This window comes from Ictalurus punctatus, chromosome 11 (assembly GCF_001660625.3).
Source record: "Ictalurus punctatus breed USDA103 chromosome 11, Coco_2.0, whole genome shotgun sequence".
NCBI lineage: Eukaryota > Metazoa > Chordata > Actinopteri > Siluriformes > Ictaluridae > Ictalurus > Ictalurus punctatus.
This window is the reverse complement of record NC_030426.2, coordinates 26,991,199-27,018,698: the sequence shown is the minus strand read 5'-3', so window position 1 is coordinate 27,018,698 and position 27,500 is coordinate 26,991,199. Positions and strand designations below refer to the sequence as shown.

Sequence of the window (27,500 nt, the reverse complement as noted above, 5' to 3'; positions counted from 1 at the left end):
CAGCAGTGTTATGTCTGTGTGTTGTGTTACGATGTTGTGGTGTTGTGTGATGTCGCAGCAGTGTTATGTCGGCGTGTTGTGTTACGATGTTGTGGTGTTGTGTGATGTCGCAGCAGTGTTATGTCTGTGTGTTGTGTTACGATGTTGTGGTGTTGTGTTATGTCGCAGCAGTGTTATGTCGGCGTGATGTGTTACGATGTTGTGGTGTTGTGTGATGGTGCAGCAGTGTTATGTCGGCGTGATGTGTTATGATGATGTGGTGTTGTGTTATGATGATGTGGTGATGTGTTATGATGTGATGATGTCGCAGCAGTGTTATGTCGGCGTGTTGTGTTATGATGTTGTGGTGATGTGTTATGATGTGATGATGTCGCAGCAGTGTTATGTCGGCGTGTTGTGTTACGATGTTGTGGTGTTGTGTTATGTCGCAGCAGTGTTATGTCGGCGTGATGTGTTATGATGATGTGGTGTTGTGTTATGATGTTGTGGTGATGTGTTATGATGTGATGATGTCGCAGCAGTGTTATGTCGGCGTGTTGTGTTACGATGTTGTGGTGTTGTGTTATGTCGCAGCAGTGTTATGTCGGCGTGATGTGTTATGATGATGTGGTGTTGTGTTATGATGATGTGGTGATGTGTTATGATGTGATGATGTCGCAGCAGTGTTATGTCGGCGTGTTGTGTTACGATGTTGTGGTGTTGTGTTATGATGTGATGATGTCGCAGTGTTATGATGTTGTGGTGTCGCAGCAGTGTGATCAGGTGGTGGTGGTGGTGGGGCGGTACAGTCAGGCGGAGGAGACGGGGAACAGTCGTGCAGTTCCAGGTTAATTGCTCAGTGCTGGAGGATCGCAGCGTCCGCTGTGAGATTATTGGCTTTTAATGATCCCGCAGAGTCAGAGCTCGGATTGTTTATTCTTTTGTTTACTGAAACTCACGACAGGATAAAAAGACGTCAACAGGAACACGGAGAGGGGGAACAGAAGAGAGGAGGAGCTCAGCACACACTCTCACACACTCACACACACTCACACACACTCACACACACTCACACACACTCACACACACTCACACACACTCACACAATCTGAGAACAGCGCAAACACAGCTTCCATATACTGTACTGTACTTTATTTATTTATCGTCTGATTGATCGTCTGTTCATTTAAGCAGCTATTCCTCACAATAGCCAGGGCCTTGCTCTTCATCCAGAGCTTTATTAGAAACTAAAATACGAATAAAAACCGTTTGACTAATCGTGCTGATTCCACACTGGATTAGAAAATCTAGACAGAGTTCTCTCTCAGATACGCGAGAGAAGACAAACACCGAGACCGGAAACCACGAGTACCAAGAAAGAAAATCCATACAAAGAAAATCCAAGAAAAGTGAGCTTTACAATGAAAGAGAAGAAATATATATATATATATATATATATATATATATATATAAAATAAATTTAGAAACACAAACACAATAAATAAACGAAAGAAAGGAAGGAAAAGATTAACGATTGAAAAAAATAATGAAAGAAGAAAAGAAGAAGAGCGTAAGGGAAAGAAAATGTAATAAAACAACTGCATTTATATGACGAAAGAAAGGAAAATAAAGGGAAAAAAATTCAAACAGAAAAGGAAAGACAAAAAGTCTAGGCGTGAGACAGAAGTCCGTGTTCTTGAACATCGCGACACAGAATAGCGGAGAGAGGAATTCGCTGCTCGCATCGTGATCTTTCTGTGTAATACTCGTTATGAGCGAGTTCGACGTCCTCGTGCACACTACGTGGAGGCGGCGGCGGTGTTTGAGGTAAGATACAGAGAAGGAAGTTTGCGAGTGGGAAGCGAACAGCCTCGATGCGTGCTACTTAACAGGTAGTTTCTGGAGGAATTTACCGTAAACCTGCGAGTATTCGTGCAGTCGGGTTTCTATCACGGCCGGCCTGACCACGCTCTGAAACACGAGTTAAAATCAGAGCTGTGCTCGATGTGAGGCGCTCTCACGTCTAAAACCGTTCAGAAGCACGTCGCGTGCTGTGACGTGACCAGAAACTCGTTTCGGAGCGGTGAGGAAATGTACGAAATCCTACGGCGAGTGTCTTCCTGATGTGCACGGTGAAACGGGCAAGTGTGACGCGCTCGAGCGTTCAGGTGGAGGTCAGACAGCAGGAGGAGGAGGAGCTGAGCTGAGGACAATAATTTGTGGTGCTACTTATAGCTTAAAGACGGATGAAGAATGTGACGTCTACCGCAGCGTCTGGCAGCTTTTGCCATCACGTTAGCGTCTGAAAACGAGTCTGACTCTAAACGAGCCGAGTGGGATCGGATAGTTGGATAGCGACGTGCAACCCGCGGCTCTGAAAGCGCTCTTACACACAGCTTTCAGTTTAACTTTAAAGAACAAGAAAACTCAGCAGGAGTGGGATTAAAAAACATCTACGTCTACGCTTTATACAAAGTGGTACTGTAGAGTTAACCGTGCGTTAAAGCAAAAGAAAAGAAACTTTTTCCACGGCGTAGTCTTATGCAGAATGGATTCATCGAGGTCCAGACTAACAAAGTCTGGAATGTTTCTCTGCTTTCTTTAACGTCTGCCTCAGAACCTCAGACGTCTAGCTGACATCCCCACTAGTGAATGAGTCACTCGGCTAGTCTGTGGAACCCGTAACGTTAGGAGTGAAGCGTACCTCCGAGTTCTGTCCGTTCGTATAGAGCTGAGGTAGTTCCTGCAGGGTCTCCGAGGACACGTCTTTGTCCAGCGTGGCGGTGATGAGCTGCGGGAACGCCGAGAACATCAGGTTGAAGAAGATCAGATACCACTGATCGATCATGGCCGAGCCGGAGAACCCGCAGTAAAACTGATACCAGAAGATCAGCGCCACAAACATCTGAGCAGAGGACAAATAAAAACATACGGATGACTCGTTCACGGTTCCGCATTCAGATGACTATAAAGCAGTGCATCTTCATTACGCTGAGACACGGGGATGCATCCTGATTAACAACAGAGCGTATAGAGGTCACCACAAACACTTATTCTAAACAACTGAGACGCAAAACAATCAATTCTGTACATAATCGCCTCCATGGAACAAGCAAGGTTTCAGAGGTACTGCCTCACATCTTTCAGCACAAAAGAAGGTCTGGTTGCTATGGGCTACAGGTCGACCGATTGAGCTGCTTCGCAAAATCCACAGCGATAGGATTTTCCCAGTTGCATCCGTTGCTGTAGGGACCGCTGTCATTATACAGCACGATAGCGGCCTCTAGAGGCGAAATATAAACTGACCGATTTTGTAGTGTTATTTGAAGTGTTTTTTTTTTTAATTCATTTTTGACGCCTCTAATTTTATTTGTTATTCGGAGTGTTCATTTTTGGTTCCGTTTGGATACTTATCTTTTATTTACTTTAATATTTATTAATAGTTTATATATATATATATATATATATATATATATATTTCATTAAAAAAAGTACAGTACATTTTCACGGTACAGTCAGTACTGTTTATTTTTGTAATAAACTTCAGCAATCTTTTACTTTGAGTGTTATGCTTTTATTCAGCATCGATTTTAAACACTATCGGTTGATTAATTGGTTATCGGTAGGTAGGCTGCGCTCGACTTAGTCATCGGTATCGGTAAAACCAACTATCGCTCCACCTCTACTATTAGCTTTACTGTATCTTCTAAACACCCCACCATTAATAAAATGCATTAATAAAAGACTGGTTTGAAATAAAAGAAGAAAGTTCGAGGCTAACACCGGGCCCAGCCCGTCCATTAGGCAACCACCTAAAGCCCTTTAATGCCCAACAGGCCCAGACGTGGCAATTCCCCCCCCCTCAGTATACTGTGTTACATTATATATTTATATATGTAGAATGTTTTATTCCTCACACATTCCAGGACGCAGAAAAGATCGTGACCTAAATTACTTCCTTGATATCTTAATTTCTATAAGATTGACATGTGGAGTCACTGAATACATCACAAAGCCTAGTTCTGCACAAGCTAGCTAGCTAGAGATTGACATTTAGATCGGTTCGTCACCGCCTCATGTAACCGCTACCCTTCTGGTCTAAAAATGTCGGCAAAACAGCAATCATCCAAAAACATAAAAGAAGGGACAAAGAAGAAGACAAACAAGCTCGAGGTATATCGAGGTGGATGCTGGTTATTACGTTATCAGTGCTGCTATCGCTATGCAAGCTTGTTAGCTAGGAAAAGGCTAAACCAGTCAATGAGCTAAACATAGTGAGCTTGCTAATTCTTGATTGCTAGCTCATGTTACAAACGCAAGGACTTCGCAGCCAGTATCGAGTTTTCAAGCAAATCTCATTAGCCAGTGTTTATATTTATCGTATTTACTTGGCTGTTTAAAAAGCTAGCCAGCTAGCAGTAGCTAGTATTCTCAAAACCTTTCGATTGCTCAAAATGTAGCTAGCTAGCTAGCATATTAGCGAAGTTGATTCAATTTAGGATATTCTGCTAGGTGTCTAGGAGAGATAGTGGTGATTCGTGTCAGTTTATAGCCTATGAATTAGCTTCCATTAGCACACGTTAGCTAGATAGCTGGGCTGTTCATTGTTCGGCAAGAGCGAGACATTTGTGAAAACACATGCTAGCTATGGCGTAATATTAAATGATAGCTAAACCTGCAGGTTTATCTGCTTAGTTAATATGACAACATGTGACGGAAAGTCTCGAGCAGGTTCTGCACTCTGAAATCATGACTTTGTTTTAAAACGTGTTTATCAGAGCACGCAATTCTGTACCGAATTTGAACATTTTTAGGAATATTATCTCAGACGAAGCAGGAACCAGGATTTTGGGGATTTTTAAAGGAACCGCAGCTCCTTACAGCGTTTTTGTAGAAGAAGTAGAGGATCATGTTGGCCAGACGAGAGTAGCACCAGTGTCCATGAACCAGGAGGAGCTTCTGCAGGTACTGAAAGCGAGGAAGAGCGAAATCGCTGGCCATCACCGCCTGCACACACAATGAGAGAACATCAATCAGCGTGACACACACGCGCACACACGCACATGCCACAAGCACCATGAAGCGTGAAAGATTCTAATTGTTGTGCATGTTATACAGTTAATACGTCTATCCTGTCATCTTCAGCACTAAATTCTACAAATAAACGAGGAGTAAATACACGATACATCTCCGTGTAGCCGTGTGAGGATAGAGCGACGTGTCCAAACACACCGGGGCTCTACAGGATTAAATGGAGATCAGGTTGTAATGGGGAAAAGCTTGTTAATCATGTACACTGTGCTCAGTGGGAGGAGGACGTGGAGAACCTCCACCCCAGCCAAACCGGCAGCACCAAATCAGTCACCAGGACGGAGTCCACTTTAACGGGCTGAAGATGGAGTGTGGAGCAGATGTGCTCACAGCGCAGTAACTCCCCACCCCTACCCCCACCCCCCACCTGCAGGGTTAATTGGTGCAGTTATTCATTTGTATAAATGTTTGCCCTTGTGTTTGGGAACACGCCCTCTAGCACAGACACAGGGCTGTGGGGTTGGGGCGGGGGGAGGGGGATTGGGGACACTGGTTAGCATCGGTTACCCACAGAATCCAGTGCAAACTGGAATGGTGTTGCGTATAAAGGTTGAAGGGTTCCGTATAAACGAGAATGTAAAGCACAAAATACATAATATACAGTGCAAAATACAAAAAGTATCAAGTATAAAGAATAAAATGTAACGTTAGGAGATGGTGTAAAATATTAAAGTGTAAAATGGAAAGTGTAAAGCGTGAAGGGTAGAGGATGAAGTGTAAAGTGTAAAGCGTGAAGGGTAGAGGATGAAGTGTAAAGTGTAAAGCGTGAAGGGTAGAGGATGAAGTGTAAAGTGTAAAGCGTGAAGGGTAGAGGATGAAGTGTAAAGTGTAAAGCGTGAAGGGTAGAGGATGAAGTGTAAAGTGTAAAGCGTGAAGGGTAGAGGATGAAGTGTAAAGTGTAAAGCGTGAAGGGTAGAGGATGAAGTGTAAAGTGTAAAGCGTGAAGGGTAGAGGATGAAGTGTAAAGTGTAAAGCGTGAAGGGTAGAGGATGAAGTGTAAAGTGTAAAGTGTGAAGGGTAGAGGATGAAGTGTAAAGTGTAAAGCGTGAAGGGTAGAGGATGAAGTGTAAAGGAAAACATGAAAAGGATAAAGTGTAAAGCGTGAAGGAACACGTGAAAAGAATATAGTAACAAAGTGTAAAGTATAAAGCATAACTGATGAAACAAAAGTTTAAAGTATAAACTGTAAAGTGTAAAGCACAAATTATAAAGCACAAGCACACGGTATAAAGCGTAAAGTTTAAAGGATAATGCGTAGCCTGTAAATGGTGACGTTAAAAGTGTACAGTGTAAAGGTTTAAGGGTAAAGAGTAAATGATGAAGTGTACAGTGTAAAGGTTTAAGGGTAAAGTGTAAATGTGTGAAGGGAAAAGTGCAAAGGTAATGCATTAAGTGTAAAGTTTACAGTGTAAAATGTAAAGAGCAACTATAAAGTGTAAAGTGATAAATGTAAAGTCTAAAGTGTAAGCACAATAGAAACTCTAACAGTACTCTTTATTAAAACACAAAAATAAAAACAAAAGGCACAGCTTTAGATGCTTCAACACATAACGGTGTCATTAACTGTAGGACATCAGAACAAAGAAAAGAAAAAAGCGTGCTGATTCAGCAGTCCTGCTTTACTGAATATCTCCACTCTCCTCTCAGGTCTGTTCTTACCTGCATGCCCTCCTGCCCCGAGATGCCCACACCAACATCTGCTACCTGGATCATGCTGACATCATTAGCCCCGTCACCTAGGATTTTCCCCAAGAGAGAAATGGCGAGAGAGCAAGGACAGCGCAGGAAGGGGAGAGGGAGGGAGAGAGAGAGAGAGAGAGAGAGAGAGAGAGAGAGAGAGAGAGAGAGAGAGAGAGAGAGAGAGAGAGAGAGAGAGAGGGAGAGAGAGAGAGAGAGATTATATTAGAACTAAAGGAAATGAAAGACACATATGGTGCGCCTCCAGTACAGGAACCTTTTCAGAAAGCAGAGGAAATGATCTTAATTCTAGTCTACTGTGGATCGACTGATGGTTTTACTGTGGATTAAAACAACAAAACAAACAAACACAAACCCTAGATATTTCCTAAAGTGCTAAAAAATGATTAATTTGCATATTAATGCATATTCATACGTGATGGTATTTTTAATGAGGTGTAAATGTGTAGCGATGTTGCTACACTGTTTAAATGTTATTCCTTGTTTTATATTTCTGAGTTTGAGTCAGATTTCCTTTGTTTAAGTTGAGTTTTTTTCCCTCCAGGTTTGTGTTGCGGGGATTCTGCTGAAAGGACATCATAACAGGAAGCGAAACACAAAACGAGTAAACAAACCCGGACCTTTCTACAATTACAACCAGAACGTGTCTAAGGGTCAAATAAGGACAACGAAACCTGTTCGTCTGGGTGATTTCTGAAGCAATGGCCGTGTGATTTTAGGAGATGCTTTACTGTAGTAGTAATAAGAAAAAGAATAAAAAGAAATGAAAAGACTCCGTGTCATGCCGTTATGGGGAAATGATCAGTGACGATGTGACGATGAAGCGGAGGTACTGTTACCACACTGACGGTGATTATTCTCCTATTAACAGCACGACCACGAGTGTTTTATTCCCCTTACACCACGACAGTTTGAAGATGTTGGACTGTTACAAAGCAGCCACACTGGAGACTCCTTCCAGAAACGTTAAATAAACATGTCCTTAGAGAAAACCTCACCCTATCAGCGAACGTTTAACGTGTTTATGTGGAGCACCTGCCGTACACGTCCCTCTGTAAAACCTTTAACGGTTTCCAGCTCTCTCACACACACACACACACACACACACACACACACACACAGCACCACCAGGAGATGTTTGGACCTTTGCTAATCTTTTTAAATTAGCATTTTAATATTACAGCACAAACGCACTCTTGTCATTAGCTCGAGCATGACATTAAAAACCTTATTAACAAAGCAGGCATGGGAGAACATTTCAATCCTGCAGTGACCTCTGATAATTCCCCCTCTCTCTCTCTCTCTCTCTCTCTCTCCATCTGGATAATTAGTGGTGCTGCATGGCACTGTGCAGAGAGTCGAGTGAACACACAGCGTGACCCGTCACCGGCACTGAGGAAACGTTTAGAGATATAAACGCGTTGGTCTCCAAATTTCATGCGTAAGAAATGATGAAATAATAAAAGAAACTGGGCAGCTGCAGAGATTCATATTAATACGGCAGGGTTTTTTGGTGAATGTGAATCTGAGAGTAAAACACATCAACTGGAAAATGCAGGAAGTATTGATTTGTCTCTTTCCCTTTTCAGGTATTTTTTTTTAAAGGGAACTTGTTTATTTTACTTTGTGTTGTCCATTTGTAGAAGGTGCTTGTTTTTGAGGTGCTCTTGTGATTTTAAATAAGGATGGATGGATGAATGGATGAGTTGATGAATGAATGCGTGGATGGATGTTTGGATGGGTGGATGGATGGATAGATGAAGTCTTGGATGGGTGGATGGATGGATGGGTGGGTGGGTGGATGAATGAATTCTTGGATGGATGGATGGATGGGTGGATGGGTGGATGGATGGATGGGTGGGTGGATGAATGAATTCTTGGATGGATGGATGGATGGGTGGGTGGGTGGATGAATGAATTCTTGGATGGATGGATGGATGGATGGATGGGTGGATGGATGGGTGGATGGATGGGTGGGTGGGTGGGTGGATGGGTGGGTGGATGAATGAATTCTTGGATGGATGGATGGATGGATGGGTGGATGGATGGATGGATGGGTGGATGGATGGATGGATGGGTGGATGGATGGGTGGGTGGATGGGTGGGTGGATGAATGAATTCTTGGATGGATGGATGGATGGATGGATGAATTCTTGGATGGATGGATGGATGGATGGGTGGATGGATGGATGGGTGGGTGGATAGATGAAGTCTTGGATGGATGGATGGATGGATGGGTGGATGAATGAATGAATTCTTGGATGGATGGGTGGATGGATGGATGGGTGGGTGGATGAATGAATTCTTGGATGGATGGATGGATGGATGGATGGGTGGATGGATGGATGGATGGGTGGGTGGGTGGATGAATGAATTCTTGGATGGATGGATGGATGGATGGATGGGTGAGTGGATGGATGAAGTCTTGGATGGATGGATGGATGGATGGATGGGTGAGTGGATGGATGGATGGATGAATGAATGAATGCATGGATGGATGATTGATCTATATCAACAGACCAAACTTTCTACCTCAGTTAAATTAGTAGTTCACAAATAAATAAACAATTTTTATTTATAACGTTGCTACTTCAGGTAAATCAGACTCCAATAAATAAATAAATAAAAATAATAAATTAATAAATTAATAAATTTAAATATAGAACTGAGTCAATTTCTGCCTTTGACATTCCAGTCTTTTTTAAACACACGTATACAATAAGCAGAGCGGAGCCGGATGCAGAACCTCATATCTAGAAGATTCATTAACGTTCTGTTAAATAAGAAATAAGGTCAATGTGTGGCACGGAGAGGTGTTATAAACAGCGTGTGGTGTAAAAGCTCACCTATGGCCAGGGTCATGACCTTGAGTTTGTTGCGCACGAGTTTGACCACCATGCTCTTCTGCAGCGGTGTGGAGCGACAGCACAGCACCGACCTGCAGTTCCGGGCCACGGCCAGGAACTTATTCTCCAGACTCTTATCCAGAGCGTAGGCCAGAGTGCGGCCGTCAATCACCAAACCCAGCCGGTGCACCAGGAACGGGCCTGTGGGGGCGGAGCCAGAACCTGGAGACAGGAAGTGCACGCTGCTGTAGTCCTGCTGGACAAGCCGGGTCGCCTGGGGGTCTGATGAGGAACTGCACAGGAACTTAGCCTGGATGTAGTGCAGACTTTCATCAAGTAGAACAGCACAGGCCTCCTGAAGAACACCCCACACACACACACACACACACACACACACACACACACACACACACACACACAGAGAGAGAGAGAGAGAGAGAGAGAGAGAGAGATCTGAGTAAGAGTACTGAATAAAGATGTTTAATAAATATTGTAAGTGGACAGAGGAACAGCTGGACACTGCAGCTGTGCAGAAGATTGAGCCCGCTCATGAATGCAGGAAACTATCCCGATCATTTCAAACATCTCTACAATTCCAGAACCGCCGCATAATGACGCTTTGTCTCCACTTCAATGGAAGATCTCCTGCTGAGGTTTTTATGTGTTCTCACTGCAGAGCGGAAGGAAGGGTGGACCATCAAACTGGCCCAGTCTGTTCCGTCTCGAGGAGATTTCCACGTTTAACAGAACAGATGCTTCGGTTTTAAATGAAAAACAGAAACGGCTCAAGAGCTGAGCTTCGAACAAAGCCTTGGATGGAAGACACACGTGACACACCTAAACAATGCCCCATAATGCCCAAGGACACGTGCAGCTCTGTAACAGCAGCAGCGCAGGTTTATATTAATGCCCTCGTTCTAATACGTATCGTTTCTATAGTAACGGGCTCGTATGCTGGACGTTTCGCATAAACAGATAAAAAAAAAAAAAAAAAAAAAGAAGGCATGCAGTTTTCTGTAAGGAGTTGTTTATTTAACATTTATGTTTATTTAACATAAAAAGTGGCGTGAGGCTGCAAGTCAGAATGTTTTACAGTGTTGACTGCCTTCTGCATAATTAACATATTTTAATAAATGAACACATTTCAGATAAATGAATCAGGTCCTTTGTTTTTTTCCGTCTCCCCAACAGCGACGTTAGTTTTCTGTTTCTGAGTAAAATGAAAATTTCACACGCATGTGCATTTACTTTAAACGGAGTAAACCCGCTTCCTGATCATTTTCTCGACTCAGCAAATCAAACGGAAAATAAACGGAACACGAGGCGTTAGCGTGCCGTACCTGCGAGTCGGCGTTGAGCGTGATGATTTCCTCCTCGGGGTCGAGCAGCTTGCAGGCGTACGCAATGTTGATGGCCGTCTCCTGTTTGTCCCCCGTCAGCACCCAGATCTGCAGCCCCGCCGTCCTCAGAGCAGCGATGGTCTCGGGCACGCCGTCCTGCAGCCGGTCTTCGACCCCCGTCGCTCCTGAGATAAAGAACAGAATTGAGAACTGCCATGCTTATCACAGAACTACAGCCATATAACTTAATAAGCCAAGTTAGCTCATTAGCAATTAGCTAACTAACGCTGTACTAACTGCCGCACTTGAAGCAGAGATCACTAGCAACTATTAAACAAGACTGCTAGCAAACCAACTAGCACTTATAAGCACTGAAAACCACAAGGCAATGCTCTAGCTAACATTTGATAAAATATTACAACCGGTAGTCTAGTACATCTGTAGGCTAGCCTGTTAGCAAACATTAGGATAACTACTATGTAAACCAGTAGACATCAAGCTATCTAGCATTAGGCTAACTAACAGCCAAGGTCACAAACAACGAAGAGAGTATTAGGACGCATCAAGGAAAGGCGCTAACTAACATAATGCTAACTAATATATCATTTTCAAGCTAACTAACATTAGAATAACTAATTATAAATGAACATGAACATGTAAACCAGTAGCAAAGACAACTAGCTAACGTTAGGCTAATTGCTGTATTGTGTAAGCTCAAGCTAGTAGCTCAAATCAATAGTAAGAAATCTAATAACAACCTAACTACTATATTGCACAAACCAGTAACCAAGACTGATAGCAAGCAAGATAAAATCCCTATTGCTAGTAAGCTAGCTATCATTATACTAACGTTTACTACACTGTATAAACAATTATCCAAGATCCTAGTAGCCAGGATCACTAGCAAGCTAACTAACCTAACATGAGGCTAACTAATATTTCATGTAAAGCAGACACCAAGCTAGCTAAAGTAAAATTGACTATTATATTATGCAAACAAGTAGCCAAAATTTCTAGCAAAGCTAGCTAACTATTAACCTAGCCATTATACCATGTAAACCAGCTGCCAGGGTTGCTAGCATGCTAGCTAACATTAGTCTAACTGTTGCTCTGTGTAAACCTGGAGTCACGGTCACAAGTAAGCTAACACAGGTACAGTAGGCTAAACATTATACGGTAAACCTGTAGACAAAATGGCGAGCAAGCTAACATTAAGCTAGCCATTACACTGTGAAAAACAGTATTCAGGTGTGCTACAAAGCTAGCTAAAAGTAGACCAAGTATTATACTGTGTAAAATAGCAGTGAAGATCATCAAGTCATGAGCTAGCTAATATAAGGCTAACTATTATATTGTGTAAAGCAGTTGTCAGGGTCAGTAGCATGGTAGCTAACATTAAGCTAACTGCTAAATTGTGTAAATTAGTAAAACATTCTTCAACATGTTTAACCCACGGTAGTAAAATACGCATATTTTAAGAAGCTGCAATATCCATAACGATGCGTCTCTGTTAGCTGGTTGCTAATCTTAGCCTCGGGTTGATTAGATGTGTGCGAGACGTTAATTTGTTTTTCAGATCGAATCAGATTAGCATAAAAAGGCTCAAATCTGAGCTCTTCTTAAATCCTTTCATTTAAGAAATGTCATTTCAGACAACGTCTAAAAGACGCGTGTACACCCCCGGCTTCTGAGATCTCATTCTCCTTCTTACAGCTGAAACGTTACCCCGCATACAGGGAACGCTGAACAACGCATTTATTAACCACCGAAGAGCCGAGCACGAGCGTTTCTGACCTAACAGATGAAGATCGGTCTCCAGTCGTAGTGCGGATTCAAACAGCAGCTCCTCTCGTCCCTGGATGGCCGTTTCAGCCTCCAGGTGGCGCCGCAGCCAGCAGGCGTACTCTTCTTTACTGAGGACCTGAAGCACAAACGTCACATTAACAACAACGTGGATTTAAACAGGAAATACATCAGGGACAGGAAATGAGCAATGAAACGGTCACAACTTTACCCAGTTTAACATCGTGTGATTTCAGCCGTGTTTTACGTTTATTACTCGTAACGACGCGCAGGATAAAATAACCGTAAACAACGTGGGTTCTCCGTGTCAGGTTACATGAAGAAGATTGACTTGTGATTGTACAAGTTACCTTTGTACGTCCTGCTCACGTTTATCCATCAGCGAACGCTCGGATATCAGATAACGGCCTCTTGAGCGCGAGGTTCGTTTATCGCCATCGCCGCTGCCGTATTCGTTGAGGTTGGTGTCATCCCATTGGTGGATTTTAGTTTGGTGAAAACCTGCCTGTTCCGACCCACAACTTAGTGCTATCCTATCAAAGTGAACGCTTCAGGCGAAGCCTGCCACCGCATCGTTTCCAACTCCGTCACAGCACAGCGCTATACGCCCTCTTCCGCGTACACGAGCGCATAGACGCCCGCAACTGTCTAGCGTCGCCGTGATTGGCAGGGGAGACAGAGTAAGCCCCTCCCACTCAGACAGCGCATCGTTCTGGATGATACGGTGAACGGTTTCCGTTGTCGGAACCTGAAGGAACGACATAACGTACGTAACAGCCTACTGAACTTGTGCCGAGTTAGCACAGGTTAGCCACTGTGGTTTCGTTTTTACATTCGTAGCCTTCTTAAAACAAACTAAAAAGAAATAAAAGAATGAAGCACAAACGAATGGTGCGAAAAAGTGTTTAGAGACAAGGCAACGTGCGAATAAGAGAGCACGATCCATCACGTCGCCTGGCTTTAACAGTTAACGCATGGGATGCAGGAAGTGACGGAGAGAGAGAAATGGCGAGAGAGTAACACGGTTAGACGAGTTGTGCTGGGACCGCCCGCCCGTACAGGACACGGTACACACGGCGAGACACTTCACCACACCTCTGCTTACCCTTTTGGCGATGCACAGAGTTCGGAGGCCGTCGGCGGCGTACAGGTTCAAGTAGTTCTGGGTTTTGTAGAGGATTTTGCGTTGCCGTTTGCCTTTGGAGTCGTCTGGAACGGAGAAGTCAAAATGGCAGTGTTAATGCTACCAGTGAAACCATGGCGACCAGCTGTAAACTACGCAAACTAAAGAGAGACACACCCACTAATGACCAGCAAAATTTTTTTAAAAATTCAGTATACAGTGCACACAACCTAGAGCAGCATTATATTCATACTGTACGTACGCGTAGGGAGCGCCTGTAGTGACACTCGACATGAAAAGAAACGCTGTAGAGCAAAGATGCCAAAAATGATGAAATTATTAATGTTTCTACATAAAATGAATGAAAAAACAACAACATTATAAAGAGCAGTAACTAGCAATAAATGAAACACACAAAGTATTTGGATTGGAAAAAAACATCGTCGTCTCAGGTACGACGTGTGCAGGAAATGAGCACATGTCATTTAAACAAATAAACAAACATCTAAATACAAATGTTGTAAACATGCCTCACCATGATTGTCTTTTTTTTTGTGACAATGTTAAACCAACATGGCTTATACAGTATAAGGAAATAAGCCGTAAGTGTTACTGAGCGTCTAGCAGAACCGGCCGCGATTCTTCTGGAGACTTTGACCGTCGCACTCGCTTCTTATTTCTTGCAGAAAAATTGAATTCAATTCAATGTCCAGTTAACGACGGACGTCGTCTCAAAGCAGCTTTACAGAAACATATAAACACAGGATGGAGATTTTAAGCGTGTGAATTTATCTCTATTGAGCGAGTCGGTGGTGACGGTGGTGAGGAAAAACTCCCTGAGACGATATGAGGAAGAAACCTTGAGAGGAACCGGACTCAGAAGGGAACCCGTCCTCATCTGGGGAACGACGGAGAGTGTGAGAGTAAAGGAAAGTTCATTATGGTTTAATATGAAGTCTGTGTGTTGAACTAGTCCACTGTTCACTAAAGGAGACCTGAGTGTAAAACTGCATGTGGTGATCGCAGTCCCAAGGCCATCGCAGCAACCGTAGTCCCAGCGACCGCAGCGAGAATGTCCATGTGGAACTGACGTCCAAATCCATTTCCATGGTACTTCAAGCGGCACCGTCCTCAGCGATCTCCAGACTGCAGCCTCCTGGTGATGAGAGCTCCATCCAGAGGTAGGGCATCAGGATGGATCAGACAGGTCCGGAGAGCAGAAACGGTCAGGATCACCGGCATCTCCATAAAATCAGCAACCGTCATTATGTTTACATTTAATTTCGTGCGGGAATAGTAATGTTTGGGGATAGATAGATAGATGGATAAAAGATTGAAGAAGAGCTAATGTTGATCGAATACTCTAGGTAAACAAATAAACAAACATCTAAATACAAATGTTGTAAACATGCCTCAACATGATTGTCTTTTTTTTGTGACAATGTTAAACCAACATGGCTTATACAATGTCCTCATGTCGGTCATCATATTTTTGGACGGTACCGTACGCGTCCCCGTGTTCAGCCGTGCCCGAGGTGTTCGGTGTAAACAGCGATGGTTTAGAAAAGGCCGACATGCGAGCTGCATAAACTGTTTTTTAACTACTCCATCCTGACAGGAAACCCACACCAGCGTGGAGCGAGATTATCGCTCCAAACAAAGCCAAGAGTGGGCAAAAGTGTGAAAGCTCGCCTCGCCTCGTCCCCCCCCATATCCCCCGTGATTCATCAGCAGGCTGCGCGACGTCGGCTCGCCAACACAACTTGTTTTTCTGCCCGAACCTCAGCCACCTGCTTCCTACAGCGTCACGACAGAAGGAGACGACTTCATCTCCGCGACCGTCTGAAACCACTGTTTGTTTTTTAAAAGGTTTGCAACATTACTGGGAACAGACGTGGCGTACATAATCCAAAACGATTTCTGCGTTTAGCATCAGCTGAGAATAAGCCAAAAACTAGAAACAAATATATAAACCCTTTTTAAAGCAAGTGCAACGTTGGGGTATTTCTTTCAAAAGCACGGCATTTTCAACGTACGTAGAACGCTAAAGAAGTGTAAAACGGCCTGGGAAGATCCTCTCTACACCTGTACCCATGTTAAAAACAGCAGGGTTCATGAATATGCATAGATATCAGCAAACAAGCTGTGAAAATCAGTGCCGTTTCGGTCTCAGAGTCTCAATCCGTCACCGATTTATTTAACAGCAGCGGATCTGCCAGGATACATTTCGACGTTACCATGACGACCACAGTTTTGTACAGTAACGTTCCCGTGTTGTCATGCTCCAATAGGTTGACTGGTGATTGCTTCAACTTGGTCATTAGGCCTTTAACTCTGCTACCATGACAACTATGACGTTAATAATCACCAACACACAATTCAAAAATCGCTAGCTAAAGAGATAGCTTCTGTGCTTACGTACCATGATGTCATTCCCGAGGCTAATAATCTGCATATCACATGATTGGCTCAAAGCTGTTGAGCATTTCATGAGAAATTTAGCTCATGTGAATTATTTTTATGATGTCAGTTTGCATCTGTAATCCGCTGCTGTGTTCAATGACACAAGGCACAGGATGCACTAGGAAAAAAGACAAAAAAAAAAAAAAAGGCGGCCATGTTTGTTTTTCCAGTTCAACATGGAGGCCAGGTCTGTGCAGTGTTGAATAATTTGTTCACACACTTGAAAGGAGGCGTACGGTTCTGCTCTGCCACTTCCCTTCATGTGTGTTACCATTGGCCTGGTCTGCTTTTCCTCCATCATCCTGTGAATGGAGTCATTGTAGAGTCTGGAGCTGCTGAACCCTGATTGGAGCCCCACCCAGGAGTGGTCACATGACCTTCTCTCTCCCTCTCTTTTTCAGCCACGTCAGCTCTCGAGCTTGATATTTTCCTTTCAGATAGAGTGTAGTGGTTGAACCTTAACATACTGCAGATTTAGTTGGGTTTGAGTTGATTTTCTCCCAGTTTCCCCCAAACTGGAAATGAAGCCACTTTCTCTGATGTGGGTGGAGCAGAACAACAGGGGGTGTGGCATTCCACTCCAGAGTATTTATCTAAGAAATCATAAATATAAAATAAAAGAAATAACACACCAAATCATCATGATGTTTGCATATTATACTTGTAACAACTTTCGGAAAAAAAATACTTTTTTTTTTACCCGACTACCAATTGCTGACAGCCATCTTTCTCACCAACCAATCACAGATCACCACTGTTCCCCTTGACCAATCACGGATCACCACTGTTCCCCTTGACCAATCACGGATCACCACTGTTCCCCTTGACCAATCACGGATCACCACTGTTCCCCTTGACCAATCACGGATCACCACTGTTCCCACCAACCAATCACGGATCACCACTGTTCCCCTTGACCAATCACGGATCACCACTGTTCCCCTTGACCAATCACGGATCACCACTGTTCCCCTTGACCAATCACGGATCACCACTGTTCCCCTTGACCAATCACGGATCACCACTGTTCCCACCAACCAATCACGGATCACCACTGTTCCCCTTGACCAATCACGGATCACCACTGTTCCCCTTGACCAATCACGGATCACCACTGTTCCCCTTGACCAATCACGGATCACCACTGTTCCCCTTGACCAATCACGGATCACCACTGTTCCCTTTGACCAATCACTGATCACCACTGTTCACCGAATCTGCAAACGAGCATGTCCCCTGGCATCGCCTGGTGACTTTCTGAGCAAACATCCAAACAGCAATTTCTACCCTGAAATGAGTCGTGAATTTCACACGCTGCGTTGAACATGGCCAAATAAACATTGGATAAAACATGTTTACAAAACAGTTCACCTTACCGACAGGTGTAGCGTGTGCACGCGATGCAAATGTGGTGAATATTGTTCAAATATCACAATGGCAAATTATGATAGCCATCTTAATATTAATAAATCTACTTTAAGCGTGTTACTGTTAAGACGTAGAGTAAAATATGAGACCTTAGATGTCCCAGAATCTGTCATTTCGAGCTGGTACCTGCTGCAGGTGGTCTGATGAGGTCCATGATGACCGAGTCGGCTCCTTTGGTGTACACGGTGATCTGCTCGGTGAGCGGATGCCGCACCACCACGGACATGCGCTTACGCGTGGAGTCGAATCCCAGCGTGTGCAGCAGCTCGAAGCTCAGCTTTCCCACATGCGGCAGCTCCACGGCCACCTGATCCGCCAGTCGGCCCACCAGAGCGCAGTTGTAGGCACGGGCGGCGTACACCAGGGCCGCTTCGTCCGGAGACTCTGCTTCGTAACGCAGCTCGCCTTCGTCCCGAGTGGAAACCTTGGCCGGGTCGTGTCCGGGCGGGACGGGGCTGAAGGCCTTCTGCAGACGCTCCTCGTCCAGTTTGGCGAGCGCGCTCTCGGCCGACGGCGAGGACAGCACGCTGGAGGCGGCGCGCTGAGACGACGAGCGGTTGGTGGCCAGGCTGGACGAGCTGCTGTTGTTGGAGCCCGATGTCAGGCGACTCGGCGTGAAGCGCTTGATAAAGTCCTCGATGGTCTTCACCGGGGATTTCAGCTCAAAACGTCGCACCTGAAATAAAGGAAGAGATTCAACTCTGCCTTTTCAGTTTTATACTTCAGTACAAATCAACCTGTGCACGAGTGGAGTCTGATACTGTAATAAATAAACACATACATACATACACACACATTAATAAGTAGACTTTTAAACATTTTTAAAAACATTAAACAAGTACTTGTATCATTTGCATTAAAAGCCCTTGAGTAATTTTTACTAAAGTGACATAAAAATAATAAAAAAATACATTAAAAAAGTGTATTGTGACACAATTACTACTACTAATAAACACGTTACAATAATAATTAAATGCAATAGAATGTACAGGACAAAATAAAACCGATTAAAAAAAAAAAAACTAAATACACAAATATAGAAGAAAAAAATAACTAAAAAACAAAGTGAAACTATAAATACCAAAACAGAAGAAGTATTTTCAACTAAACACCAAATGAGCTGCTGATGAATTACCGCTAAATGGCCCGGCTCGAGCCAGGATTTTATTACGGTCAAGTGTTGATAAAGTCCCAGCGAAGCGTGTTGAAAAGCACGGCGTTATTCGGTGCGTTGATGTAATTTCCACTGAAACAGGAAGTCAGGGCGGGACATATCGAGTGGCTCCTCCCCCTTTTTAAACAGCAAATAGCGTTTAGCATACCTCACAGCCCGGGCTAAGCCACACTTGACAGTTAGCACCATGGATTTTTATAACGTTAGGGGCGGGACACTTCAGATTCTAGAGAGCATTTGATTGGACAGAAAATCTGATGAGAAGCTGAGGTGCAGAATGAATATCAGTGGTAGAGAGAGAGAGAGAGAGAGAGAGAGAGAGAGAGAGAGAGAGAGAGAGAGAGAGAGTGTAAATCTTGAGTTTGTATATCTTGTAAATATGAATTTTGTCATCGTGTTGGAGCGCACTAGCTTAAAAAGATAACGTTAACTCTTAAACTCCTGAGAGACACAAAAAGTTATTATATATATATATATATATATATATATATATATATATATATATATATATATATATATATATATATATATATATATATATATATACATACATACATACATACATACATACATGTTTTCTTGCTGAGGGACACACTCCTATCACGCCGACATCTCTCCTGAAGCGAATTCCACAGAACCATATATAAATAAACTCAGTAGACGGGCGGTCGATCGGGTCAGAACGTTCGGACGTGAAACGCGTGAAGGATTAGACACGCCCGGGTCACCGGGTCATAACGAGCACGGCGAGAGCTGCCACTCCTACAGGAGAAATGTCCAGCAGGACTCCAGGAGATCAGTCTGCGTGGGAGTGTGTGGTACATCAAAGTGAGGGATGTGCGAGATAAGACGCGCCCATGAGTACTCGCTCGCTCGGGCCGGGTCTACACCAGCACCGTCTCTAATCGCTTTCTAAACATCAGGAATACTCATACGATTAGTAATCGTATCCGATTTTTATTTTCCGCCATTCGCAGCTACGATTCTGATGACGACCAAATTATTCTCCGTTTGCGTCAGAGCACCGGTCAAGAAAGAAAGTGAGGAACGCGAGTCTGAACCGGAGTGGGGGAAAAGAAAAGAGAAAAGGGGCGGGGCTTCCCGAGAGCACAAGTTCATATCGGGGAGCTCAAAACACCCACGCGACCGGAAATCGTTCTACAGCGTGTCCGAAAAGTCAAGAAGAAACGGGAATAGAGCGTACAGGGGAACACGTAGAGTGTAGCAGAGTACAGAGACGTAAAGATGATCGTAAAGTTGGAGATCGAATAAGGCGCACGCACACAGGTCAGTAGCCGGGATCGGGGCGAACACGCCGACTCACCTTCTGGCGCGGCTGATCGGGGGACGACACGACCACCGTGTTGCAGATGGTGAGAGCGATGAAGAAGTCGAAGACGTCACACAGGTCAGGAGGGATCTGGCTCAGGAGCTGACTGTGGAAGCGCATGAACTCCATCTGACTGCCGCACTCGTTCACCTTATCCATCAGCTGAGGGTCCGGAGTGATGTCTTTCTCCTAGTTAATCAGAACATTCCCGAACGAACACAACTCAGAACCGGATGCACTTGCTGTGCACGCTAGCTTGCTAAACCATCTCAGTCGACCTCAGCAAGGTTATAATAAGCGTTCGTATTTCCCGGTTGCTCAGCAACCATTTTCTAGAAAGTTTCACCACTTAAATCACACCGTAATATAAAATTCATCTTAATTTCAAACAACGTCTGATATACACTATGCTAAGGAGAAGATTCCACGTCCATGGCTCACTCTCCTGATGTCAGAATGTTTCCCAAAACGATGTTCTTAGTATTAGTATTAATATTCTGCTTTGGTTAGCAATTGATGCTACATATAACACGATTACAGTTTAATTATAGTACTTATACGTCTTTTTTTTGATTATTTTACCAACATTTCTGAGGTAAATGTTGACGTTCTCAACAAGTTTGGTCATTCTGTTTTTGTTTGTGTTCAGCTAGCTAGCTAAGCTATTTCGTTTCCATTAGTAAACAGGTTGAAGCCTGGCATCCTGCTGCCTTGCTAAAGTTTCACATTTCCCAGTTGCCTTGCAACAGGAACCATCAACATTTACCTCAGAAACGTTAACAAGTTCATGGAAAAACACTCATAACAACTAAAACCAATTGCACTTGGCTAACCAATCTAGCGAGAACACTGGGAAATACAATGCTAACTGTTCCATCGTGACGTGATGATCATTTCGCTAGCTAGCTAGCTGCAAAACCTTTCACCTGTACACAAAATCAACGTAAAGACAGAATGACCGGCAGTGAGAGCGTCAAGGTTTTCCTCAGAATTCGTAACACACTCACAGAGAGGGCACAGTGTTTACACTCGGCATCGACTGCTAACTACGTTCACTCCTCCATAGCGGGGAACGTCAGCACTGACTCGCAGCTGCGCTAGCATTATTATTCCTACAAATATCATTCTTTTTATATAAAACATACTGAAATCACAAATCAGCTAGGCTAGTAATGCGTATCTTCGAGAATATATATGGACTTTTAAACATTCCGCAAACAAAGTGCTTTAAAAACGCTTTAACACACGTACGAGCTAGCTAGCTAGCGAACATGGTCTGCGATACATACGATTGATCTGAACTGCAATACCGCCCTTCTTCCTGTTCGGAAGACGCCCATATATAGACAGACAGACACCGCAAGTTAGATTCGCAGATCCGCAGGGAGGGTGTTTATACGAAGTATTCAGATGATGTGTGCGCGTGTGCGTGTGCGCGTGCGCGTGTGTGTGTGCGCGTGTGTGTTGTATACCATGGGACTGCTGAAGGCTGTGTGTTTGGACAGGATGCTGGCCCGCTTGGCCTCGGCTCGGCTCCCGGTGCGGCGGTGTGATTTGGTGCTCTGCGAGCGCAGGACGACTCGGCCGCTGTGCTGACTACACACGCTCTCTCTCCTCGGTAACGTTCCTCCGTGAGACACACACTCCTCTTCCTCAGAGTCCACGTCCTGGTACATCATCGCCAGCCTCCGCGCTGCAGCGTCAAAGAAAACAGAACGACATCCAGCAACCGTCAAACACTCCAGGTTTATTATTCCTCGTCTCCTCACGTCAATAAGGAAAAGTGCTGACTGTTTAACCCTCCGGCACGGTACCGAGTAGCCCCGTCACCACGATCACGTCATCCACCTGTCCTCCCATACACGCACGTGACCTCGGTCATTTCTCACGACCTCTACGTCACGTTCACGCCCGCGTGTTTGTTTACATAACAACGAACGACACCGACATTTCAACCGTTATGTCTCCTCGCCTGCCCCGGGGCTTTCAGATTAAGATTCCAGCTTCGCGGGATTCGAGATCTTAAGCGTCTCGGGCACTAGCACCGATTTTAATGAACACACACTGTTAAAAAATGACAGGATATTAACAATATCTTACGGTGTTTTCTGACGAAGAAACTTCTAGAAAGAACAGTTCGCGTTAATCCCGTTGTACTCCGTGACGTCGGGGGGCGTACTCGCTGTAATGTTATTTCGGGAGATCGGTTTAATAAAGTCGATTCATTATTGATCTTAATTTCGTTTATTTATTAGATTAATAGTAAATAGTCACGATTTCAACTGACGATTTTCTCCACGCTACGCAAATTCGGTACGACACGTTAACGCGACGAATCCGAACGATCCTCTCGGACCGCTCGTCCGGCGTTTCTTTAATTCCTCACTTGCTACTTTAGTTCATACCTGCGATTAGTCCCTGCAAAAAATGTTAGAAAAACATAACCGTGGTTCCGTCTCATCCCGTCATTAAACACGCACAGAGACATTACCAAGGACAAGTAAAGCCGAGCACGTGACGCAGAACTCGGACTGGTTTTCACACCGATTAGCGCGCTAGTCGAGTCGTGTTCAACGAGAGACTTGCTGCTTGCTAGACTGAATGTTTAGTCTAAAAATCGATTTTAAAACAACAACAACAACAACAACAACATCAAACGAATTCACAAAACTGTTCTTGTCTTCTGTTGAACGCTACACAATAATACAACTAAAAGTCATTTTCATATTAAAAGCGGTTCATCTCCATGTTGTCCCCTGTTTAAAACTATGCGTTTCCTTTTAAGGAAAACTGGGCAGCGCTGAGACTAACTGTCCTGTCTAGGGGCGGGGCTAATCTCTGGGCCAGAAAGACATAAACTCCAGCTTGAAACAATCTACTTTTTTAGATATTGGACATTACTGTTGAAATTATACTGGCGTTACAGCTCTTAACACATCTTTAAAACATTACAAAGAGCTGATTTAAAAAGATATCCTGTTCAAATAACAAATCGGCTTCGTTTTCGGGTTTTTACAAAAAAAAAAAATGTTGAATTCCCCGGCCAACAGGAGAACTATTCTAATTGCAAAGCTGTAAGCAGAACACGGCGGCGATGTGACGAGGTCCGGCTCACCGTTAGCGTCGTGCGAGTACTCGACTCCGGCCACGGTGCAGCGCCGGAACACCATCTTGTTCTCGGTGAGCGTTCCCGTCTTATCGGAGAAGATGTACTGCATCTGGCCGAGGTCCTCGGTGATGTTCAGAGCTCGGCACTGCAGGTGAGAGTCCGTCTCCTCGTCGTACAGGTCCAGGTCCTGGTGGATGAAGTAAACCTGGCAGATCTTCACAATCTCGATGGAGACGAAGAGCGAGATGGGGATCAGCACCTGAGCACGAGGAGGAAGGAAAGATCACGTATAAAGAAGACGAGCGCGCCGGAGAAGACCAGCACTCGAACGGGACGGGAGTGCACGGTGCAAACATTAGACGTTTGATGGTGCTAACTTCCTGCGGGGGTTCGGGTTTTTAAATAAATGTATTTTTCAGCCTTGGATAAGTTAAGGATGGGAAAAATAAATGAGGATTTCTAAAGGTTGGTCGATTATGCATTATATGCAAATTTATTTAAATAACCAAGCCTGTAATATTTCACAGAGTAGAAACACGGAGAAAATACTCATCATTTCACTGTTTTAATAATTGATTTATTTACTTATAAGAGACGCGTGGAAAAAAAAGAATCATTTCTTCAGCACTAAATTTCAACCCGAGAGTAAAAACCCAATAAAAATGACATTAAATGATTTGGCTAAGCCACAAACATTCAGTATATGCGCTCCATGTGTCATATATAGACTCCATATATTCTGAGGTATGATAAATATGCTGAGATAAAATAACCCGAGGAAACGTTTCATATTTCTATTTAAATGTGAATCGTAGAAAACGTTAACGCTTAAACCCTGGAGAAAATATTTATTATATTTAAAATATTATTATTTCATTAGGAACGAAACAGTAATGAAGTTTTAAACGCTGGAAGTGTGGCCACACCGGGAGAAATTCAAAGGATATCCAATAAACATGTATAAAAATGTTTTCACAATAATATTGTGGTAAGGAAGATCTATTCAAAGTGTGAGGACCTTCCACATGACCTTTCGGGCTTCAGGCTCAGGGATGATGATGATGATAAAAAATGAACATGATAGGATAAAGCCGTTAAAAACGCAGCGAGGTCAGGTACCGGCTCCAACACGTCCGTGCAGATCCGCGTGCGATATTTACGCTTATCTTACGTTAAATACTACGTTACGCATCACTGCGCAGCGCAGAGAGCCGCTATCAGCTCCTGGTTCTGCTGCAGCGTGGCTCCTCCTCCTCCTCCTCCTCCTCCTCCTCACCTGGAACACGATGATCATGGTGAGGAACAGATACACGGCCGAGACGACCGGAGACAAATCTGTTCCCTCAGGACTCAGAACATCAAACACGGGCCTCTTATCTCCGTACTGATACATCCACAAACCGTGACCTACACACACACACACACACACACACACACACACACACACACACACACCACCGTGCGGTTCTAAATAATCCGAGGCTTGTTTGTACATCATGGTTTTATGTGGATGAGCGAGTTGTTGTACCGATGGCGGAGAACAGACACATGACCAGCAGGATGATGACACACCAGAAGACGTCCACGTTCATCCGTCGCTCCAGTTTGCTGCGTTTGTACCGCGGCCCGTTGTTGTTTAACATGGCTTTGGTTTCGTGACCTGAAAAACAACAGAACAAACACTCAAACAACCTCAAAGCTTCGGTTACTGACCTCACAGCCGCAGAAGAAGAAGCGTAAACTCGTCCGTCCTGAAGACTTAAAGTTACAGCGTTACCCCCGACTGCTACGAAGCGCCGACACTGGAGGCTCCTCCCGTACGTGTTACATAAACATCTCCTTACAGGAAACTTCACCATAACAATGATTTTTGTGGAGTGGAGCCTCAGCTGTACGAGTCGCCGTGAACGAGCTGTTACTATAGAAACGATAATGCATTGGAACGAAAATTAGAGCAAAACTGCTGACCAATCAGAATGCTGAATTCAACAGCCTCATGGGCGGAGCTCCGATTGAGTGAGAAGTGGTTTGGTCAAAGTGGGTGGAGCTTCATTTGAATGAGTGGTCATTTGATTCGTGTGGGCAAGGCTCTAATCGGCTGAGGTAGGTGATGAGTGTATGAAGGGTGGTTAGATCAGACTGGGCGGAGCTCTGAATGGATGAGTAGAGGCTAGAGTGGGCGGAGCTCTGACTGGAAGAGTACTGGTTAGATTAGAGCGGGCGGAGCTCTGACTGGATGAGTAGCAGTTAGAGTGGGCGGAGCTCTGACTGGATGAGTAGCAGTTAGAGCGGGCGGAGCTCTGACTGGATGAGTAGCAGTTAGAGCGGGCGGAGCTCTGACTGGATGAGTAGCAGTTAGAGCGGGCGGAGCTCTGACTGGATGAGTAGCAGTTAGAGTGGGCGGAGCTCTGACTGGATGAGTAGCAGTTAGAGTGGGCGGAGCTCTGACTGGATGAGTAGCAGTTAGAGTGGGCGGAGCTCTGACTGGATGAGAGGTGGTTAGTGAACTGTGATTTGATAATTGTTGGCAGAGCTTTGAGTAGGTGGGAGGTGGCTTGACTGGAGTGGGTGGAGCTTTGAGGGGGTGAGGGGTGGTTAGATTAGAGTGGGTGGAGCTCTGACTAGGTGGTTTGTTACCTGCGTAGATGACTATGCCCACAGCTTCCTCTGTATTGCGAATGGTGCAGCCTCTGAGCAGCAGGTTGTCTTTGTAGAGACCATCTCTCCTTCCGTTACGATGGATTCTGTCTCTCACACACACACACACACACACACACACACACACACACACACACACGTTATTATATAAAACACAATGCAGATTAATAACAGTGCCTCAGGTTGTGGAGTGATCAGAGTGGTGGCTTCACCGCATCGCACGCAACATCAGCATGAAGAGGAGCAGGAGAAATGACTCGCCTAGCAGGACTACAGTGTGTCCTTGCAGCGTTAATGCAATAAAACACACACACACACACACACACACACACAGCCTCCGGGCCTTTCACCCTCCTCACTGGCAGCCCGAGGCTCTCTGGGGTAACTGGGTAACAGAGCGGCGGCTGCACGCCAGCAGCATCTGTTCTCCATCACACCGAGATATAAATGTCATAATCATTCTCCACCCTGTCAGCTGACTCGCTGCCCTGCTGCCATCAGCAAAAGGTCTTCATCTGCTGCTCTAATGCACACACACACACACACACACACACACACACACCGAGAGGATCGTACTGCTACACACTCAGAAATAAAGCTACTTCTCAAATGGTACTTTTCCTTGCTTCCATACCTTTACACCTTTAATAGTAGTTTAAAGTACATCATCAGACTCTATAACTTAATGGAAGGCAACACAAACACCCTCCCAGGGAAAAGATACACACTAAAGGTACAAAACGGGGACCTTCATGGTACCAGACCAGCAACTAGATAAAGTACTTTCATTTCTGAGACTGTAGTACTCGTCATCGCGGCTCGGTAACTAAACCAAAGCCAGACAGACTGTAACTAATTACTGCAATGAATTCGGTTCACCTCATAACTCGAGGTGGGCGGAGCTACAATTATTTTTTCTATTCATTTTCACACTAACATTTTCACATCCCTAATTTTTAGAGTAGGAGGAGCCCTGATTGGGTGAGAGGAGGTTTGGTCAGAGTGGGTGGAGCTCTATTCTCTGATTGGGTGAGAGGAGGTTTGGTCAGAGTGGGTGGAGCTCCATCTTTGGGTGAGAGGAGGTTTGGTCAGAGTGGGTGGAGCTCCATCTTTGGGTGAGAGGAGGTCTGGTCAGAGTGGGTGGAGCTCTATTCTCTGATTGGGTGAGAGGAGGTTTGGTCAGAGTGGGTGGAGCTCCATCTTTGGGTGAGAGGAGGTCTGGTCAGAGTGTGCGGGACTTTGCTTGACGAGCGATGGTTTCATTAGAGTGGGCGGAGTCCATTTACATGCCAATGTTTTTTTTTCTCAATTCAGGAGTGGACAAATCAGCCCAGTCCCATGGTTTGGTTGCCTGGAAACCGACCTGACGTGACCATCATAAAGTAAAACACGTACAGCAAGCTGGTTAGCTAGTGAAGTGCATGAACACACAGTGACTAAGGGGAAATGAAGGAGTTT

At 44.5% G+C, this 27,500-nt stretch overlaps 1 protein-coding gene across 2 annotated transcripts in view; it reads right to left on the bottom strand.

Moving 5' to 3' along the window:
- The window catches only part of atp10a (ATPase phospholipid transporting 10A), a 57,354-nt gene that overhangs the window by 7,235 nt on the left and 22,619 nt on the right, over positions 1-27,500 (bottom strand). Inside the window, exons 4-17 of one of the 2 annotated variants that reach the window (XM_017480201.3) lie at positions 26,022-26,128; positions 24,913-25,044; positions 24,661-24,791; positions 23,391-23,643; positions 21,748-21,968; positions 20,270-20,464; positions 17,898-18,447; positions 13,863-13,966; positions 12,749-12,875; positions 10,955-11,139; positions 9,615-9,969; positions 6,730-6,806; positions 4,861-4,986; positions 2,684-2,884 (exon numbers count right to left, since the gene is read on the bottom strand). In XM_017480201.3, the coding sequence (XP_017335690.2) occupies positions 2,684-2,884; positions 4,861-4,986; positions 6,730-6,806; positions 9,615-9,969; positions 10,955-11,139; positions 12,749-12,875; positions 13,863-13,966; positions 17,898-18,447; positions 20,270-20,464; positions 21,748-21,968; positions 23,391-23,643; positions 24,661-24,791; positions 24,913-25,044; positions 26,022-26,128 (2,764 nt within the window). The remainder of the gene's footprint in view (positions 1-2,683; positions 2,885-4,860; positions 4,987-6,729; positions 6,807-9,614; positions 9,970-10,954; positions 11,140-12,748; positions 12,876-13,862; positions 13,967-17,897; positions 18,448-20,269; positions 20,465-21,747; positions 21,969-23,390; positions 23,644-24,660; positions 24,792-24,912; positions 25,045-26,021; positions 26,129-27,500) is intronic. The other variant, XM_053683578.1, reaches the window with a different exon arrangement.